This window comes from Gadus morhua, chromosome 9, assembly GCF_902167405.1.
Source record: "Gadus morhua chromosome 9, gadMor3.0, whole genome shotgun sequence".
In the NCBI taxonomy this organism is placed as follows: domain Eukaryota; kingdom Metazoa; phylum Chordata; class Actinopteri; order Gadiformes; family Gadidae; genus Gadus; species Gadus morhua.
The window spans coordinates 14,683,193-14,698,860 of record NC_044056.1 but is presented as its reverse complement, the minus strand read 5'-3'; the positions used below and the strand labels follow the sequence as shown (position 1 = coordinate 14,698,860).

The following is a 15,668-nucleotide window of genomic DNA, read 5'->3' as shown; positions in this document are numbered from 1 at the left end:
AGGTAAACAGGCAGAAAATAGGTAGACAGGCAGAAACAATCCTTTGCTGTTTGCGCAGTGTGACAGAAAGTAAACAACCACCTCTGCTTCCGCTGAGGCTTCTACTACGACACCATTATCCATAGTCGTGTTTCACTGCCAGTCTCTCCTCTCTCTCTCTCTCTCTCTCTCTCTCTCTCTCTCTCTCTCTCTCTCTCTCCTTCTCTCTCTCTCTCTCTCTCTCTCTCTCTCTCTCTCTCTCTCTCTCTCTCTCTCTCTCTCTCTCTCTCTCTCTCTCTCTCTCTCTATCTCTCTCCCTCTCTCTATCCCTGTCTGTATCCCGGTCTCTCTCTCAATCCCTCTCTTCCTGTCCTTCTCTTTCACTCTCTCTCACTCCCTCTCTCCCTATCTCTCTCTCCCTGTCTCTCTCTCTCCCTCTCTCCTTGTGTCTTTCTCCGTCACTCCATGTGTTCTCTACCTCGCTCTCTCTCCCTCGCTCTCTCCCTCCCTACTCCCTCTCTCTCTCTCTCGCTCTCTCTCCCATTGTGTCGTGTGTTGCTGCCCACTCACCTAGCTGGCCAGGCTGCGGCCGGCCAGCTAGGTGCCTGTGATGAATGTGCTGTCGGGATTTGCTGAGTTTAGATCTGGCCGGCCCGGAGGAAACCCAGAGGAGCCGCGTCTCCATGCTTTGTCTGCATGCACGGTGGCACGTGCTCACTCGCTCTCTCTCTATTTCTCTCTCTATCTCTCTCACTCACTCTCTCTCTTACTCTCACTCTTACTCTTACTCATCTCTCCTTGGCATAATCTTTTGGAGAGAGAGGTCATGTTTCCCGAAGCTCCGCTGGGCATTGGAAAGAACTACTTAATTCATTGTTCAGATCTACTTTATCTTATTTATTTACCTAACAGTATATAGTTTGTTTCCGTCGTCCTCAATCGCTCGATTCAACAATACATTTTGGCACTTTTTACTCCCGGATCAGACCGCAGAAAAAGCCTTGGACTTTCCTATCGCCAACATGCCTCTGTATTCGGATATCTCCAAACTGAAACAGACATTGGCTTTAATTGAAACGAGACTAGCAGCAGTAGAAAAATGCAAAGGACTATCACAGGATACAGTGCCGATGGGTGAGTTCGCTGAGCTCACTCAGATACAGCAAGATGATCAAAGCTACACTGTATCCTTCCCGAAGCTGGACATGAGAGAGACTGTTCCAGCTGCGTCTCACTGGAACAGAGTCGGCGCTAAGCCAAAGCAACATACCAAAGTAAATCAACAAGTTCACTCAACACCAAATGCTAAGCTACCCAAAGCTAAAGTTATCAGCCGGATTAGCCCGTTACTCAAATCAACCCTGCCACTGAAGAACCGGTTCCTGCCACTTCAAGAGTCCACGAACGCGCCTGCCACCGATGCACCCCTGAGCCCCGAGATGCGTCCGGACGGACAGTGCGGACAGAAACGGAACAACCAGTCGCCACGGAGGCGGGCTGCGCATGTGTCTGCCACCGTCCAACAAGGGCCCATCTCAGAGAAAGCAGATGAACCAGACACTCTGATTATAGGAGACTCAACTATCAAGGATATAACCGGTAAGAAGATCAAAACATGCATCTTCCCATATGGAATGGTTAGTAATATCAACCATAAACTAGCCAAAATCATATTGGAAAACCCCAAAATCTCACAGATTGTTGTGCATGCAGGATTTAATGATATTCAAAGAGAACAGTCAGAACTTCTGAAGAGGGATTACACTGATCTATTGGATACACTGGACAAAATACACATCAAGTCTTCCATCAGTGGACCCATACCAACTGTTGACAGGGGAATAAACAGATTCAGTCGTCTACTTGCACTGAATACATGGCTTTCCAGAGTCTGCAATGAAAGAGGAAGGGACTTTATTGACAATTTCAACTTATTCTGGGGGCGCAAATATCTTTTCAGAGCAGATGGCCTACACCCAAACAGGTTAGGCTCAAAACTGTTGAGTGACAATCTACTCTTCTCGCTTTACGCACAGGCCACAATCTTGCCATGGTCTGACGCACAGGCCACAATCAGAGCACAGGTTGAGAAGAAGCGAGACTACAGCCTCCCCCACACAACTACTCTGCCACTATCGGACACACAGATAGCAGACAGCCCACAGACCTTGAAGAGAGACAACAGCCTGCCCGACGCCATCAACACTGTGCCCTCCCCCATCGCTGATGCTGGCTTGGCGAGGAACGGCCACCCCCCTCCTCTGCATTCCCCCATCGATGATGACCTCCAGCCTCATCTCTCCCATAGCCACAACAACAACTCCAGCTCCGATGTCTCCCTTTGCGATTTTCCAGCCGAATTTAAGAAACTGGAACATGCTGGCATCAAACTTGCATCTGTGTCAATGATAGCATCGCCACGTCATGGCCGCAGGCTGCTAACACCCAGGAGGATGGCGCCCCACCCCCACCACCGTACTGATAGTAGTCCTGAGTATTACTGAGACAAAAAAGGGTTCAGCCGTAGACACAGTATAAAGGAAGTTTCTCATAATCTGCTGAACCCAAGGTTGCCTACGTCAAAGCAGGGCAACTTTCGCATTCATGCTGTCACCACTAAGAGAGTAAACAAAGGGAAACTTAGACACACTGCTAACCTCACAAATCTCATATCTATTGCCTCCAAACAAAAAACAACCTTAAAGCCTATCAACAGCACCATCAGGATGGCTCTACTTAATGTGAGGTCTCTTAATAACAAATCATTTTTAGTTAATGATTTTATTAACACTTCCAAACTGGATTTTATGTTTTAACTGAAACATGGCTGGAACAAAATAACAGTGCAACCGTTCTGATAGAGACAGCTCCCCCGACTATAACTTTTTTGATGCATGTAGATCTGGAAAAAGAGGTGGAGGGTTGCTGCTATATTTAAAAATGTATTTCAGGGGAAACAGATGTTATTTGGGGATTTTCCATCGTTCGAATACCTTAGTGCTGTATTGAAATGCTCCCCCAGAGTTCTCCTATTAATTATTTACAGGCCACCCACATATTCTGCAAATTTTTCGATGAATTCACAGAATTATTGTCTAGCATCTCCACAGAATTTGACTGTCTAGTTATAACTGGTGACTTCAATTTTCATACTGATGATTTGAATGACAAGTGTGCAAAAAAACTTTTTACCATTTTGGACACATTTGAACTGTCTCAACATGTGAAAGAGGCTATCATTGCAAGGGGCACACTCTAGACCTGGTTATCACAAAGGGCCTCAATGTTTCTGATCTCTCTGTGACTGATCCTTCCTTGTCTGACCACTTTTGTGTTTTCTTTAACATATCTTTTATTCCCGACATACAGACAAAATCAAACACTGTCAAAAAACGGTATATCAATGAAGATTCTAATATACTTTTTAAAAAGGCCATCTCCTTGCTACCACTCTAAACCCATGTACTGCTGATGATCTTGTAGAAAACTTTAATTTGAAAATTTTGAAAGTCATAGATGTCATTGCACCTTATAAGGTTAAAACGATTTCTGGAAAGCAAAAGGCACCCTGGAGAAAAGCTGCTTCTGTAACAGCACAGAAAAAGGAATGCAGGAAGGTTGAACGCATCTGGCGTAAAACAAAACTTCATATTCACCATGATATCTATAAAGAGAGCCTCCGTGCCTACAATTTAGACTTAAAAAATGCTAGAGAAACATTTTTCTCCAATATCATTAAAACCAACACTAATAATGCAAAAACCCTATTTGCAACTGTGACAGACTGACCAACCCCCCAACAGAAATTCCACCTGATCTCCATTCCACGCAGAAATGCAATGAGTTTGCAGCTTTTTATATTGATAAAATTGAAGGTATCAGACGCGCCATCAATACTCCACGTCAAACAAAAATGTTGGACTACCACCCTGTTCAGGCAAAAATTACGTGGCAAGGATGGCATGCTTTAATGTTATAGACTCTCAAAATCTTGTGGAAATTGTGACACAACTAAAGCCATCCACCTGTTGCCTTGATACTATACCTACCAACCTCTTTAAGAATGTTTCGACTGCCTAGCAGTAGACATATGCAGATAGTTAACAACTCTCTCAGTCAGGCAAGTTCCCAAAAGCTTTGAAAACTGCAGTTATTAAACCCCTTTTAAAAAAGCGGAGCCTAGATGCTCTATTATTAACAACTACAGACCAATATCAAATCTACCCTTCATAAGTAAAATCATTGAGAAAGTTGTCCTCCAGCAACTAAATCACTTCCTGGCATCAACTGGTTGCTATGACACCTTCCAATCAGGATTTCGACCCCTGCACAGCACTGAGACCGCCCTTATTAAAGTTGTAAACGACATCCGTCTTAACACAGACTCTGGCAAAACCTCAATACTAATGCTACTTGACCTCAGTGCTGCATTCGACACTGTAGACCATACATTACTTCTGGAAAGGTTAGAAAACTGGGTGGGGCTTTCAGGCACTGTCTTAAATTGGTTCAGGTCCTACCTACAAAATAGGAACTACTTTGTTTCCATTGGCGACTTTGTATCAGAATCAACCAACGTGACATGTGGAGTCCCACAAGGTTCGATCTTAGGACCCTCTTTATTCAACATCTACATGCTCCCACTAGGGCAAATCATGCAAAATAACAATATTGACCATCATTGCTATGCTGATGACACGCAAATCTATGTATCGCTATCACCAAATGACTATCGGCCCATAGATCTGCTGTGCCAGTGCATTGAGCAAGTGAAGGAAGGATGTGCCGAAATTTCCTTCAACTAAATGAGGACAAAACAGAGATAATTGTATTTGGTCCTAAAACGGAAAGGCTTAAAGTAACCCAACACCTTCACTCTCTGTCCCTGAAAACCTCAATCAAAGCCAGAAATCTAGGGGTTATCATGGATTCAGATTTACATTTTGACAGTCACATCAAATCAGTTACAAAATCGGCATATTATCACCTTAAAAATGTAGCAAGACTTAGAGGGCTCATGTCCACCGAAGACTTACAAAAACTTGTACATGCCTTTATCACTAGTAAGCTTGATTACTGCAATGGTCTCCTCACAGGTCTTCCAAAACAAACTCTGAGGAAGCTTCAGCTTGTTCAGAATGCTGCTGCTAGAGTTCTAACAAAGACCAAAAGATTTGATCATATACACCAATTCTGAAATCGTTACATTGGCTTCCTGTAGGTCAGAGAATTGATTTTAAAATCATGTTGCTAACCTATAAATCCCTACATGGTTTAGGCCCAAAATATTTAACTGATATGCTTCCACTACATCAGCCTTCTAGACCACTAAGATCCTCTGAGACCAATCTGTTAATTATCCCAGAGTAAACACAAAAACATGGGAAAGCAGGATTTAGTTACTATGCAACAAATAGCTGGAATAAACTCCCAGAGGATTTAAGACTTGCCCCAACTCTGAGCACCTTTAAAACAAGACTGAAGACTTTATGTTTGCTATAGCTTTCTGCTAAAATCTTAAATACATTGCACTTTCTAAAAAGCTTTTTTAACTTTGCTTTATTTTCTTTATTTTTTTAATACTAAATGCCTTTTTCTATATTAACCATTTCTTTGCATATGTTTTTCTTTTACTTATCTATTATTTATTTTATTTTATTGTATGACAATGTTTATATGTGAAGCACTTTGAGTCTGCCTTGTGTATGAAAAGTGCTATATAAATAAAGTTGCCTTGCCTTGCCTTGCCTTGCCTACTCTCACTCTCTTTCTGTTTCTGTTTCTCTCTCTCGCTCTCTCTCTTCTCTCGCTCACACTCTTGCTCACTCTCTGTCTTTCTCTCTCTCTCTCTCTCTCTCTCGCTCTCTGTCTCTGTCCCTTCCTCTCTCTCGTCACTCACTAACTCACTCACTCACTCACTCACATGTTGGGCAGAAGGTTTTTTTAAGTCATTCTTGGTGGCTGAGGAGGTGTGAGCAGCAGACTGGTGCTTCATGCCTGTGATGTACTACTGAGGCGTTTTACTGAAATCAGATTAAAATGGAGGAGACATGGGGTGTGTGGGGGGGGGTGTTTTTTATGAGAAGAATCGTCTAACACACCAACAATGTTTGGGTATCTGTTCCTCTTCTTTTGATGGGGGGGAAATGGGTCAGAGCCACATTTGCTCTGCAGTCATTTGTCTGCCTCTTGTTAGCGCTCCATCTGGATCGTTAGCTGCCTCCATCCCAGGCACTAGCAAAGACTTGCTCTGCACATAATGGCAAGGCACACCACAATCCAACTGTGTTGGATGAAAATGTCGTTGATCTTTTTGTTTTTTGCGTTGTCACTGACGGCATGGGGGGGTGGCGGGGGTACAATGTTGAACGCGTAACCACCGCGGGGAAGTCTGGGTAATAATGAGCCGGGGAAATTTTCACCCTGCGAACAGCAAAGAAGAAATAGCAGTAGAATGCAGAGCAGAAAGAGAGAGAGAGATGGAGGGAGAGAGGGCAGGAGAGGGAGAGGGAGTGAGAGGGAGAGAGAGAGATACAGTGAGAGAGGGCGGGAGAGAGAGAGAGACAGTGAGAGAGGGGGAGAGAGTGAGAGGGCGAGATAGAGAGAGAGACAGTGAGAGAGGGGGAGAGAGTGAGGGAGAGAGAGAGAGAGAGAGAGAGAGAGAGAGAGAGAGAGAGAGAGGGGGAGAGAGAGAGAGAGAAAGACAGTGAGAGAAGGGAGAGAGAGGGAGAGAAGGGGAGAGAGAGAGAGAGTGAGAAGGAGGCGGGAGAGAAAGAGAGACAGTATGAGAGAGGAGAGAGTGAAAGACAGTGATAGGGAGAGAGAGGGTGGAAAAAGTGATAGACGGCGGGAGAGAGAGACAGTGAGGGAGAGTGAGAGAGAGGGAGCGAGAGAGAGAACGAGAGAGAGAGGGCGGGAGAGAGAGAGGGCGGGAGAGAGATGGGGTGTGAGAGAGAATGAGAGAGAGGGGGGGAGTGAGAGGGCAGGAGAGAGAGAGACAGTGAGAGAGGGGGAAAGAGAGAAAGAGAGAGAGAGAGAGAGAGATAGGGGGGGGAGTGAGAGGGCAGGAGAGAGAGACAGTGAGAGAGGGGGAGAGAGTGAGAGGGAGAGAGAGAGAGAGGGGGGAGTGAGAGGGCAGGAGAGAGAGAGACAGTGAGGGAGAGAGTGAGAGGGAGAGAGAGAGAGAGAGAGAGAGAGAGAGAGAGAAAGACAGTGAGAGAAGGGTAGAGAGGGAGAGAGAGAGGGTGGGAGGGAGAGGGTGGAAGAAAGTGAGAGACGGCGGGAGAGAGAGACAGTGAGGGAGAGGGGGAGAGAGAGAGAGAGAGAGAGAGAAAGAGAGAGAGTTCTTACCACTACAGAGAGCGATATTACAGCAGCCCGGAGTGTACTGTACAGCGTCTGCTGCAACGGCACTCATCTGCATAGACAGTGCTAGCAACAACCACAACCAAGAGGAAGGAATCTGTAATCATATTGATGTTGTTTCAGAGTTTGTGGATTCATTTTTTTTCAGGGCTGTTTCATATATGACTAATGAGAAAGTTGTTTATTCTTGGGGAGGCTTCCATTGCTCAGTGTTGGGGTGGAGGACGTGGGTTTATTCCCGGAAATAATTGACTCATTCCTCCAAGCCTGGAAGAAATCTTGATCTTCAGGTTTATACGCTGCTAAGTAAGAACTGAAACAACCGTAATTCAGGACCAAACCAGGATCCTATACCATGATAGTAGAGTTATTACTGTTTGGTCCTCATACAGGATCTAGGAGGGAATCAGTCAGTCAGTCATGTCAAGTCTCCCTGGGATATCTGTGGGTGCTGGCGGGCCAAAAAGGTCTGTGCCATCATGATTCCTTTCTATAGCTTTTACAGACAGGGGACACCAGACCTCTCTGCCCGCCAACCATATGTTGGGTTTTTTATTGGGGTCTTCTCCCCTAGATCCGCCGTGTTCCCTGATGGCAAGAGAGGCACCTGGTGAAGGATGTGGCACTAGGCCTGAACGGACGGTCTCCATCATGTGAGAGGCTAGATGATGAGGCCACTTGCTCTTATGTTGGCCTGTATATTGCACTTCGCATTATAATGGATATGGGGAGATCAGTCTAGGACGCAAAGTTGTACGTAGGCCAACTAGAAAAAGTACTACTCCTGCAGTGATGCTTTCCTCCTCTAGGGAATAATAAACACAGGGGTTAATGTAGTTCACAGCTTTACCCCGGTGAATGAACATCTTTCAATAGGTATTTATTGGTTATCATCCTCTCCTGTTTTCAGTGAGCTTCCTGATACAATGCATCTTATTTGTATGTGTGCGTTTGCGTGTGTCTGCGTCTATGTAGGCGCGCGTCCGCGTGGGAGCGTGATCATCTATGTAATCATCTGTATATGCATGTCTCTACAACAGGGTTGCGTGTGTGTGTGTGTGTGTGTGGGGGGGGGGGGGGGGGGGGGGGGATAGCAAACACTGCACTAATCCCTTGCACTTCAGATGTGAAAGCAATGCATTCCAGAAATAACTTCCACGCCTTTATAACGATGTGGAACACAGTCCTGGCAGTCAGTGGCATCATGTTTTCCAATATAATTACCGACGTCTCTGGAAGTCTGGCCCAATCTGTACTGGCACGTATCAAAGCTGCTGCACTGGCACACAGCAAAGCCCCTGTGGGCAGGACTAAAGCACCGATTGTATTTCTCATTAACACATCCAAATAGGAAATATTAGCCAGAGCACAGACTCACCCAGCCTCCTGATCAAGTGAGCCAATGATCTGTCGGCTCTGGAAAGCGAAGGGCATGATGCACCTGCTGTGCTTCCAAGTCGCATGTGAGGCTTTATTTCAAAAAGAGCGGAACGTCAATATGTATTCTGGTGAATCATCACCACTTTAAAATAACTCTGAGGGAAGATGGCCCCCGTGGGTCGATGTAGGAACCTGTGGCTGTACTCCGCTGCCCTTTTATGTGTTCGAGGTCTTATCACAGCATCATTGTGGCCATGGAGTTTGAGGCTCATTGGTATGCCTTACCCGCCCCCTACCTGCTCCTTGAAGGTAGGGTGGGCAATCTGGAGAAACCGGCCAGAGTGAGCTTGATTTTGTAAGAATTTATTTTTGATGGCCTTCAGGCCTCAAGGCCTGCTTGCAAATCCGCCATAAAACACACGACTAGCTCGACTAGCCATAGGTCTGCCTAGCCTCATGGAAGACTCTGGTAATGCAGAATGAGTCCAAGGGCATGGTGCACACATGTAGCCAGGTTGCCATAACACAGATAGGTAGGCTATCCAATCATTTCATTGGGTCCGCAACAGAATCTAGTGTTTTTTATTATGATTTCCTGATTTGTTGATTGCCGGATGTGAAGGGAATTTCAACGCACATGAAAAACATCCTTCTAGGATTTCCTGCCCTAGCTTTGACCTATACTATCTATCTTTAGGATAAAAGTGTGCAATAGTGAAATTTATGCTAATTCCCATTCGATATTCCCACGTCTCCAAGCGAGTTAGCATGTGACTCAAAGAGTGTGTTGTGTGTTGATGTGCAGGTGCGAGAGAACGCCAAGCAGGATCTAAAGGACGGACTGGCGCTCTACAACACAGACAACAACGTGGGATTACGCAACGCCTGGAACATCATTCAAGCGGAGGTGAAAGACCAGCTCAAACACACCCAGACACGCGCTCACCAACTCTCACACAGCCACCATCACAAACGCACCCAGACACGCGCGCACCAACGCTATCACAACCACCATCGCAAACACATGTGCATCAACAGCAGTGCTATGGTGAACTCAGTGTCTTTCCCACACTGCAGAATGTTGGAACGAACACAGGGATGCATTATTAATGCATTCATATTTTTGAGGAATCCATTTAACGGTAACTTAATTAGTTTTCCCTGCCTATATGCTAATGCTGGATGTTCAGTGTAAAATAATATTGTATGTAAATATATTCATAGGCTGGCAGATGTATTGTCAATGCTACTCTCAAGGCATCTGTACCATATCTCCAGCCGCGGAACAAGGGTTTTATCCATTATTGCAATCACGCTGGAAAAGAATAGTGCTTTAATCATGCAAATCTGGTATATTTAATAACATCTTGTTGAGCACGCATTCAGAAGGTACTTTCTCCTCATCTGCTTGTGTGTGTGTGTGTGTCTAGTGTGTTTGTCTGTGTGGCTTTCTGATGTGTGTGTGTGTGTGTGTGTGTGTGTGTGTGTGTGTGTGTGTGTGTGTGTGTGCGTGTGCGTGTGTGTGTGTGTTGCACCTCCTCAGTGGAAGTGCTGCGGTGTGACTGCCTACAGCGACTGGCACGACGCGCTGAAGGACAAGTTTGTGCCGGACCGCTGCTGCCAGGAGCACTACCAGGAGTGTGGTCGCAACTCCACCAACATGTTCTGGAGCAGGGTGGGTCCCCGCCCCCCCTACCCCCCTCAATCATCCCCCTGGCTCTGCCTGCTAGCCCTGGACAACCCCCCCCCTTGGGTAACATAAAGATGCTACACTGCAGGAGAGGTGGAAGCAAATTCACCATCCGCTCTGGAGGAGAGACTTCATCTCCATTCTCCAAGGGGGCGTTTTTCATTTGAAAGCTCATTGCCTTCCTCTCCTCTATTGTTCGGCTATCAAAGAGCTTGTTGACAAACTGTTTGGTTCGATTTCCTAATGGCGTTTTTTTTAAGGGCTGTTTTTGTATTTATTTATATTTATTGGCATGCAAACATTACATATACCTTATATATATATTATATATATATAATATATATATATACATTTTAATATGACATTTGGATTATATAACCTATAAACGTACTAAAAGGTTAGTCCTCTCCTCTAGACCTCTCTGTGCTTTGGAAGATTTAACTTGTACTCACTTGATGCACAAGATAACTTGATCTCTTTGCTTAAATAACTCCTTTTCACTGCACTAAAGTTTTCACCAGTCGTGACCTGTTTATATGGTCCAGTCTCATCTGTTTCCTGCCCTGTGGTCTGTTTCTCGAATACTCTCCAAATTAAGAGCTTTAAAATCATGGACAACATTGATAAATACCTAAAGGTTACTTTGGAAAGCGTGTATGTTTGTAATCCTGCCAATAGGAGAACAGACAGACACCACCATCTTGACTTTAGCATCCCTGAACCACTAAACCAGATAAACACAATAAACAAGATACACACGGCATGCACACACACACACACACACACACACACACACACACACACCACACACACACACACACACACACACACACACACACACACAACACACAAACGCACACGCACACAAAGTCCACAACAGGCCTTGACTCAGGCGATGAATTCTGTACCCTTGACCATAACTGTGTTCATAGTTTTCGGGCTTAACAAGAAAATGCGGCCACACAGAAAAAATAATAAGCCGCATTTTCTAGTAGGAGTATAAAAGTAAACAAAAATATGTTTATCCAGGCAGACGCCGATTACTGAACACGCCCAAGGACAAACAAGCAGTGTGTATTCATACACACTGCGGTGATTCATCCGTTCTTTTCTGGCTCAGATTCGACCATGGTGTACATAGATTGGAGAGGAATGCTGTTCGGCTACTGATTCAACAATTGTTTAATTATGTGAACATAGTTCTATTATAATATATATATATAATATATATATATATATATATATATATATATTTGTTCTACCATCAGGGCTGCTTTGAGAAGGTGGAGGAGTGGCTGGACGACAACAAGCACCTCATGGGAACCGTCGCCATGGTGATCTTGGTAGTGCAGGTAAAGAAGCTGCCTTGTTTAGTCTTCCTCCATTTCCTCCTCACAACTCGTCTCTCTTCCTCCTCCTCGAAGAAGGTGTTCTTCGCCTGCATCGGGTGCGTAGGCGTCGCCGGTACTGGCAACGGCCTCTTCGTCAATATTTATAAATGGGTTGTGTTTTGGCTTTGTGTGTGTGTGTGTGTGTGTGTGTGTGTGTGTGTGTGTGGGTGTGTGTGTGTGTGTGTGTGTGTGTGTGTGTGTGTGTGTGTGTGTGTGTGTGTGTGTGTGTACGGGCTTGTGTGAATGTGTGTGTAACACCCACGTGAATTTAAATATTGAAGCGTTTTGTTGACTGCACGCCCCCCCACCCTCTCCAATCCTGTCTGGCAGAATGAAAGCCTCAGGGCCAGTAGGTCACTGCAGTGGCTCAACTGCCCTTAGGAGATATGGGAGACACTGAGAGATACTGAGAATAGCTGAGAGATTGAGTGGGAGAGAAAGAGAGACAGAGAGAGTGAGGGATTGAGTGGGAGAGAGCGAGAGAGCGAGCGAGATTGAGCAAGAAAGTCAGGGAGAGGGAGAGAGAGTGGGAGCGGGAGAGAGGGCAGGAAATGAAGTGAAGAAGTGTGTGAAATTGAGTGGAGATAAGCCTTCTCTTTCCCATCGCTGTTGGTTATTTTTATGTTATCAATTTGATCAAAAAAAAATTCTCTCACACTTTTGACATTTTACATGCTGCACAGTGTTAGTTACTCTGTTGTTTTGTTTGCCGGCTTCCGCATGACTTCCTCTGTGGTGGTGGGGTTACCATGGTGTTCACGCTCTCCCTCGCTCCCTTGTGTCATATGTAATCACGCATCTTTCAGCCATCCTGACTGCAGCTCGCCCCTCTCTCTCTTTCTCTCTCTCTCTTCCCCTTTCTCTCTCGTACCCTATCTCTTTCCCTATCTCTCTCCCCTCTCTTCTCTCTCTCTCTCTCTATCTCTCTCTCTTCTCTCTTCTCTCTCTCTCTCTCTCTCTCTCTCTCTCATATCAGTGTGCGGTTATTCTCTTCCTATTTCCTGTTATAGACTTGCGTGTGTCACCAGCCCGTAGCCGGTACAACACGACCTAGGTCACATACATTAGTGCAGTATTCAGACGACACGCCTCGTTCTGTTCTTTTCCATCCAATTTGAAATGAGAAATGTCACAAGGGTGTCTCACTTACTTTCTCCATCTCGGGTCGATCCTGTTAACCACTCCATAATTGAGTGCTTGATATCCAAATTGCCCACTTATTACTTATGTCCTTTCATGCGACACTCTCACGCTCACACAGAGAAGCACATACAAACACACACACACACACACACACACACACACACACACAACCGAAGCACGTACAAACACACACACAAACAGATGCACATATTAGCAAACACACGCTCATATACACACACGCACACACCCACACTCACTTACGAAAAGCACACGATAAACCCAGGCACATTCACGCAGAAGAACATACAAACAGGCACACATGCATAGGAAAAGCACATGAAAGCAAACACGCACACAGGCAAACCCGCACCCACATTCAAGCGTTTCAGTACATCAATCATTGGTTTTTCACGCTCTTATGCTCACACACACATGCACACCCACACAACCAGACACACAAACACAGACAGAGACCAACACACATATCTATTTGAGAAAGGTTGGAAGAGCAGAGAGGAGTAGAGGCTAGCAGGTAGACTTTGAGAAAGAATAGACAGCATCAGCCTCTGTTTCATCAAACCAGATCCAATGTAGACACAATATTCAAACAATGTGTGAAGTACTCTATTGGGGATGATTTCAATTAGCAGTTGACGTTTGTAAGACATTGGCAAGGACAAAATAAAAATGTCCCAATGTATTCTTGGTTTGGAAAAACCTCTTCACTAATTGTACAAATAGTGTTGCATATCAAGACGGATGGATGTTTCATAACCAGACACGATGTGGACCAGAGTCCTCTGGGGACAGCTGCAATGCTCACAGTATTCAGAGAGAATAAAGTCAAAAAGGATGTACAGCTAACACAACAAAATGTGTGGCTGTCAAGTGTGTCACAGATGTGGCATGTGTAGATAATTGAGTTTATACTTCAATTCAAGAAGGTATTGAGAAAGTCCACATTGGTCTGGGCCTAAGCTTGTATTTTACTGCCACACTGTTTATCTCTTTTTGCTATTGTGTTGCACTCTGATGACAGCAGCTTAGGCTCGCATTTTACTTTCAAATGGATATTCACAACCGAGGTTTGGACTTTAACTCAAAGGAGTGAGTCAGCAGGCCTTCCCTACAATAATCATATCCCTAAAAGTATAGCATTGGAGCCGGTTGTCGTTTTCAGGAGTTTCAGCGTCCTTCTTTAAAATCAAAGACTATCTGCTGTATTTCACGTCTGTCAGCTCCCTGGCCAATGCAGATAATAGGGTTTTGGATCATCCTGGAGACTATGTTGATGTTTGACGCATAAGGGGTAATGGAAACTTCAAAGGGTGAGCCAGCTACTTTGATTCAGTGGTATCTCAATTTACCTCATCATGCCTGCACACACTGTACATCACACATTGTATGGAGTACACGCGAAAGATAGGGAGGTAGGTAAGAGGAAAGAAGGTGAGAAACAGAGGGAGAAAAGAAGGAAATTAGGCTCTAGGTTCTAAGTTGTTCTGTTGATCTGTATTCACCATCTCCTCATGTCTTCCTCTTGTGTCTCGCAGCTTCTTGGCCTTGGCGTTCTCCATGACGCTCTTCCACCACATCCTACAGAACGGGGAAGAAGTACGACGCATAGCCTTTGGAAGGAGCCCGGTGGAGAGCGGTCTCACGCCTCATCACTGCCTGAGGGTACAGACTCTGGATAGGCCACCCCTGCCCGCCATTGCTTTGTATCCAGTCCCATCAACCCTCTCCTGGAAAATGTCTGCTCAGATTCAAGCCGGTCCGTCCCGACGCCCCCCCCCCCCCCCCCCCCCCCCCCCCCCCCCCCCCCCCCCCCCCCCCCCCCCCCCCCCCCCCCCCCCCCCCCCCCCCCCCCCCCCCCCACCCCCCCCCCCTTTCTCTCTCTTACCCCTCCGCCTCATTTTGCCAAAGAGTATCGCTACTGGAAGAAAATGGAGCTCAACATTTTTTGCAAGAGAGGAAGCCATTTTGGTGTTCACTCCTGTTTGGTGTGTGTTCCGGTGTTATCTCACTTTCGCTTCGACTAACTGGTTTGCCGGAAGGAAGGACTCTAAGACAATGAGTGTTATTTCGAGCGCTCATGCCCTTGACCAGTGCAAAAAGACAGACATCAGGCTTGACAAAACTGAAGACCCTTGTCATGGAGGATGACACAGGTCGATTTAACGTATTTTCCCCGCTTTCACTCCTGTAAATGGACGATAACAAACTCCGAAACATAGCATGCTTCTTTTGTACCTCCCCAGAGTGAACATGGTTGGTGTCGAATGTCTTTTATTTAAAGAGATGTTGCCCGTTGTATTCTCCTCGTGTTACCTTCACCCCTCGTCGCGCCCGTGGAATGTAAGCGGTCGGCGAGGTCGGGGCAATTCAACCGAGCAACGGGATTGGCTGTGGGGCATGATGACAGAGGGACATACAGGGGTTGTGCACCGCGACACAGGACGGGTGTGACCAGTGTTGTGTGATATCTCGTTGGCACATTTTATTATCTTTTAACAGTCAGTTCAAATGTTGTTTATTTCTTCAAGGTTTTCACTGAGACTTCGCAAAGTAATTAATTTCACGGTTCATGGTTCATGTTTATGTATCTAGATCCGGGAGGATTCATTATAGCTGTGTCATCTCTTGCCCCTGTTTGGCGAGGGGTTGAATATCTTCTTCCCCTTGCTAGTCTTTGCTAATGAACGTGCACTACACACACA

At 45.6% G+C, this 15,668-nt stretch overlaps 1 protein-coding gene across 1 annotated transcript in view; it reads left to right on the top strand.

Annotated features, from left to right (window-relative positions):
- The window catches only part of LOC115550309 (tetraspanin-9-like), a 63,396-nt gene extending 48,670 nt beyond the window's left edge, over window positions 1-14,726 (top strand). The window contains 5 exon segments of the mRNA XM_030365216.1: window positions 9,530-9,631; window positions 10,268-10,399; window positions 11,683-11,774; window positions 14,502-14,544; window positions 14,546-14,726. Of these exon segments, the coding sequence (XP_030221076.1) occupies window positions 9,530-9,631; window positions 10,268-10,399; window positions 11,683-11,774; window positions 14,502-14,544; window positions 14,546-14,575 (399 nt within the window). The 3' untranslated portion in view covers window positions 14,576-14,726.
- The last annotated feature ends 942 nt before the right edge of the window (window positions 14,727-15,668 follow it).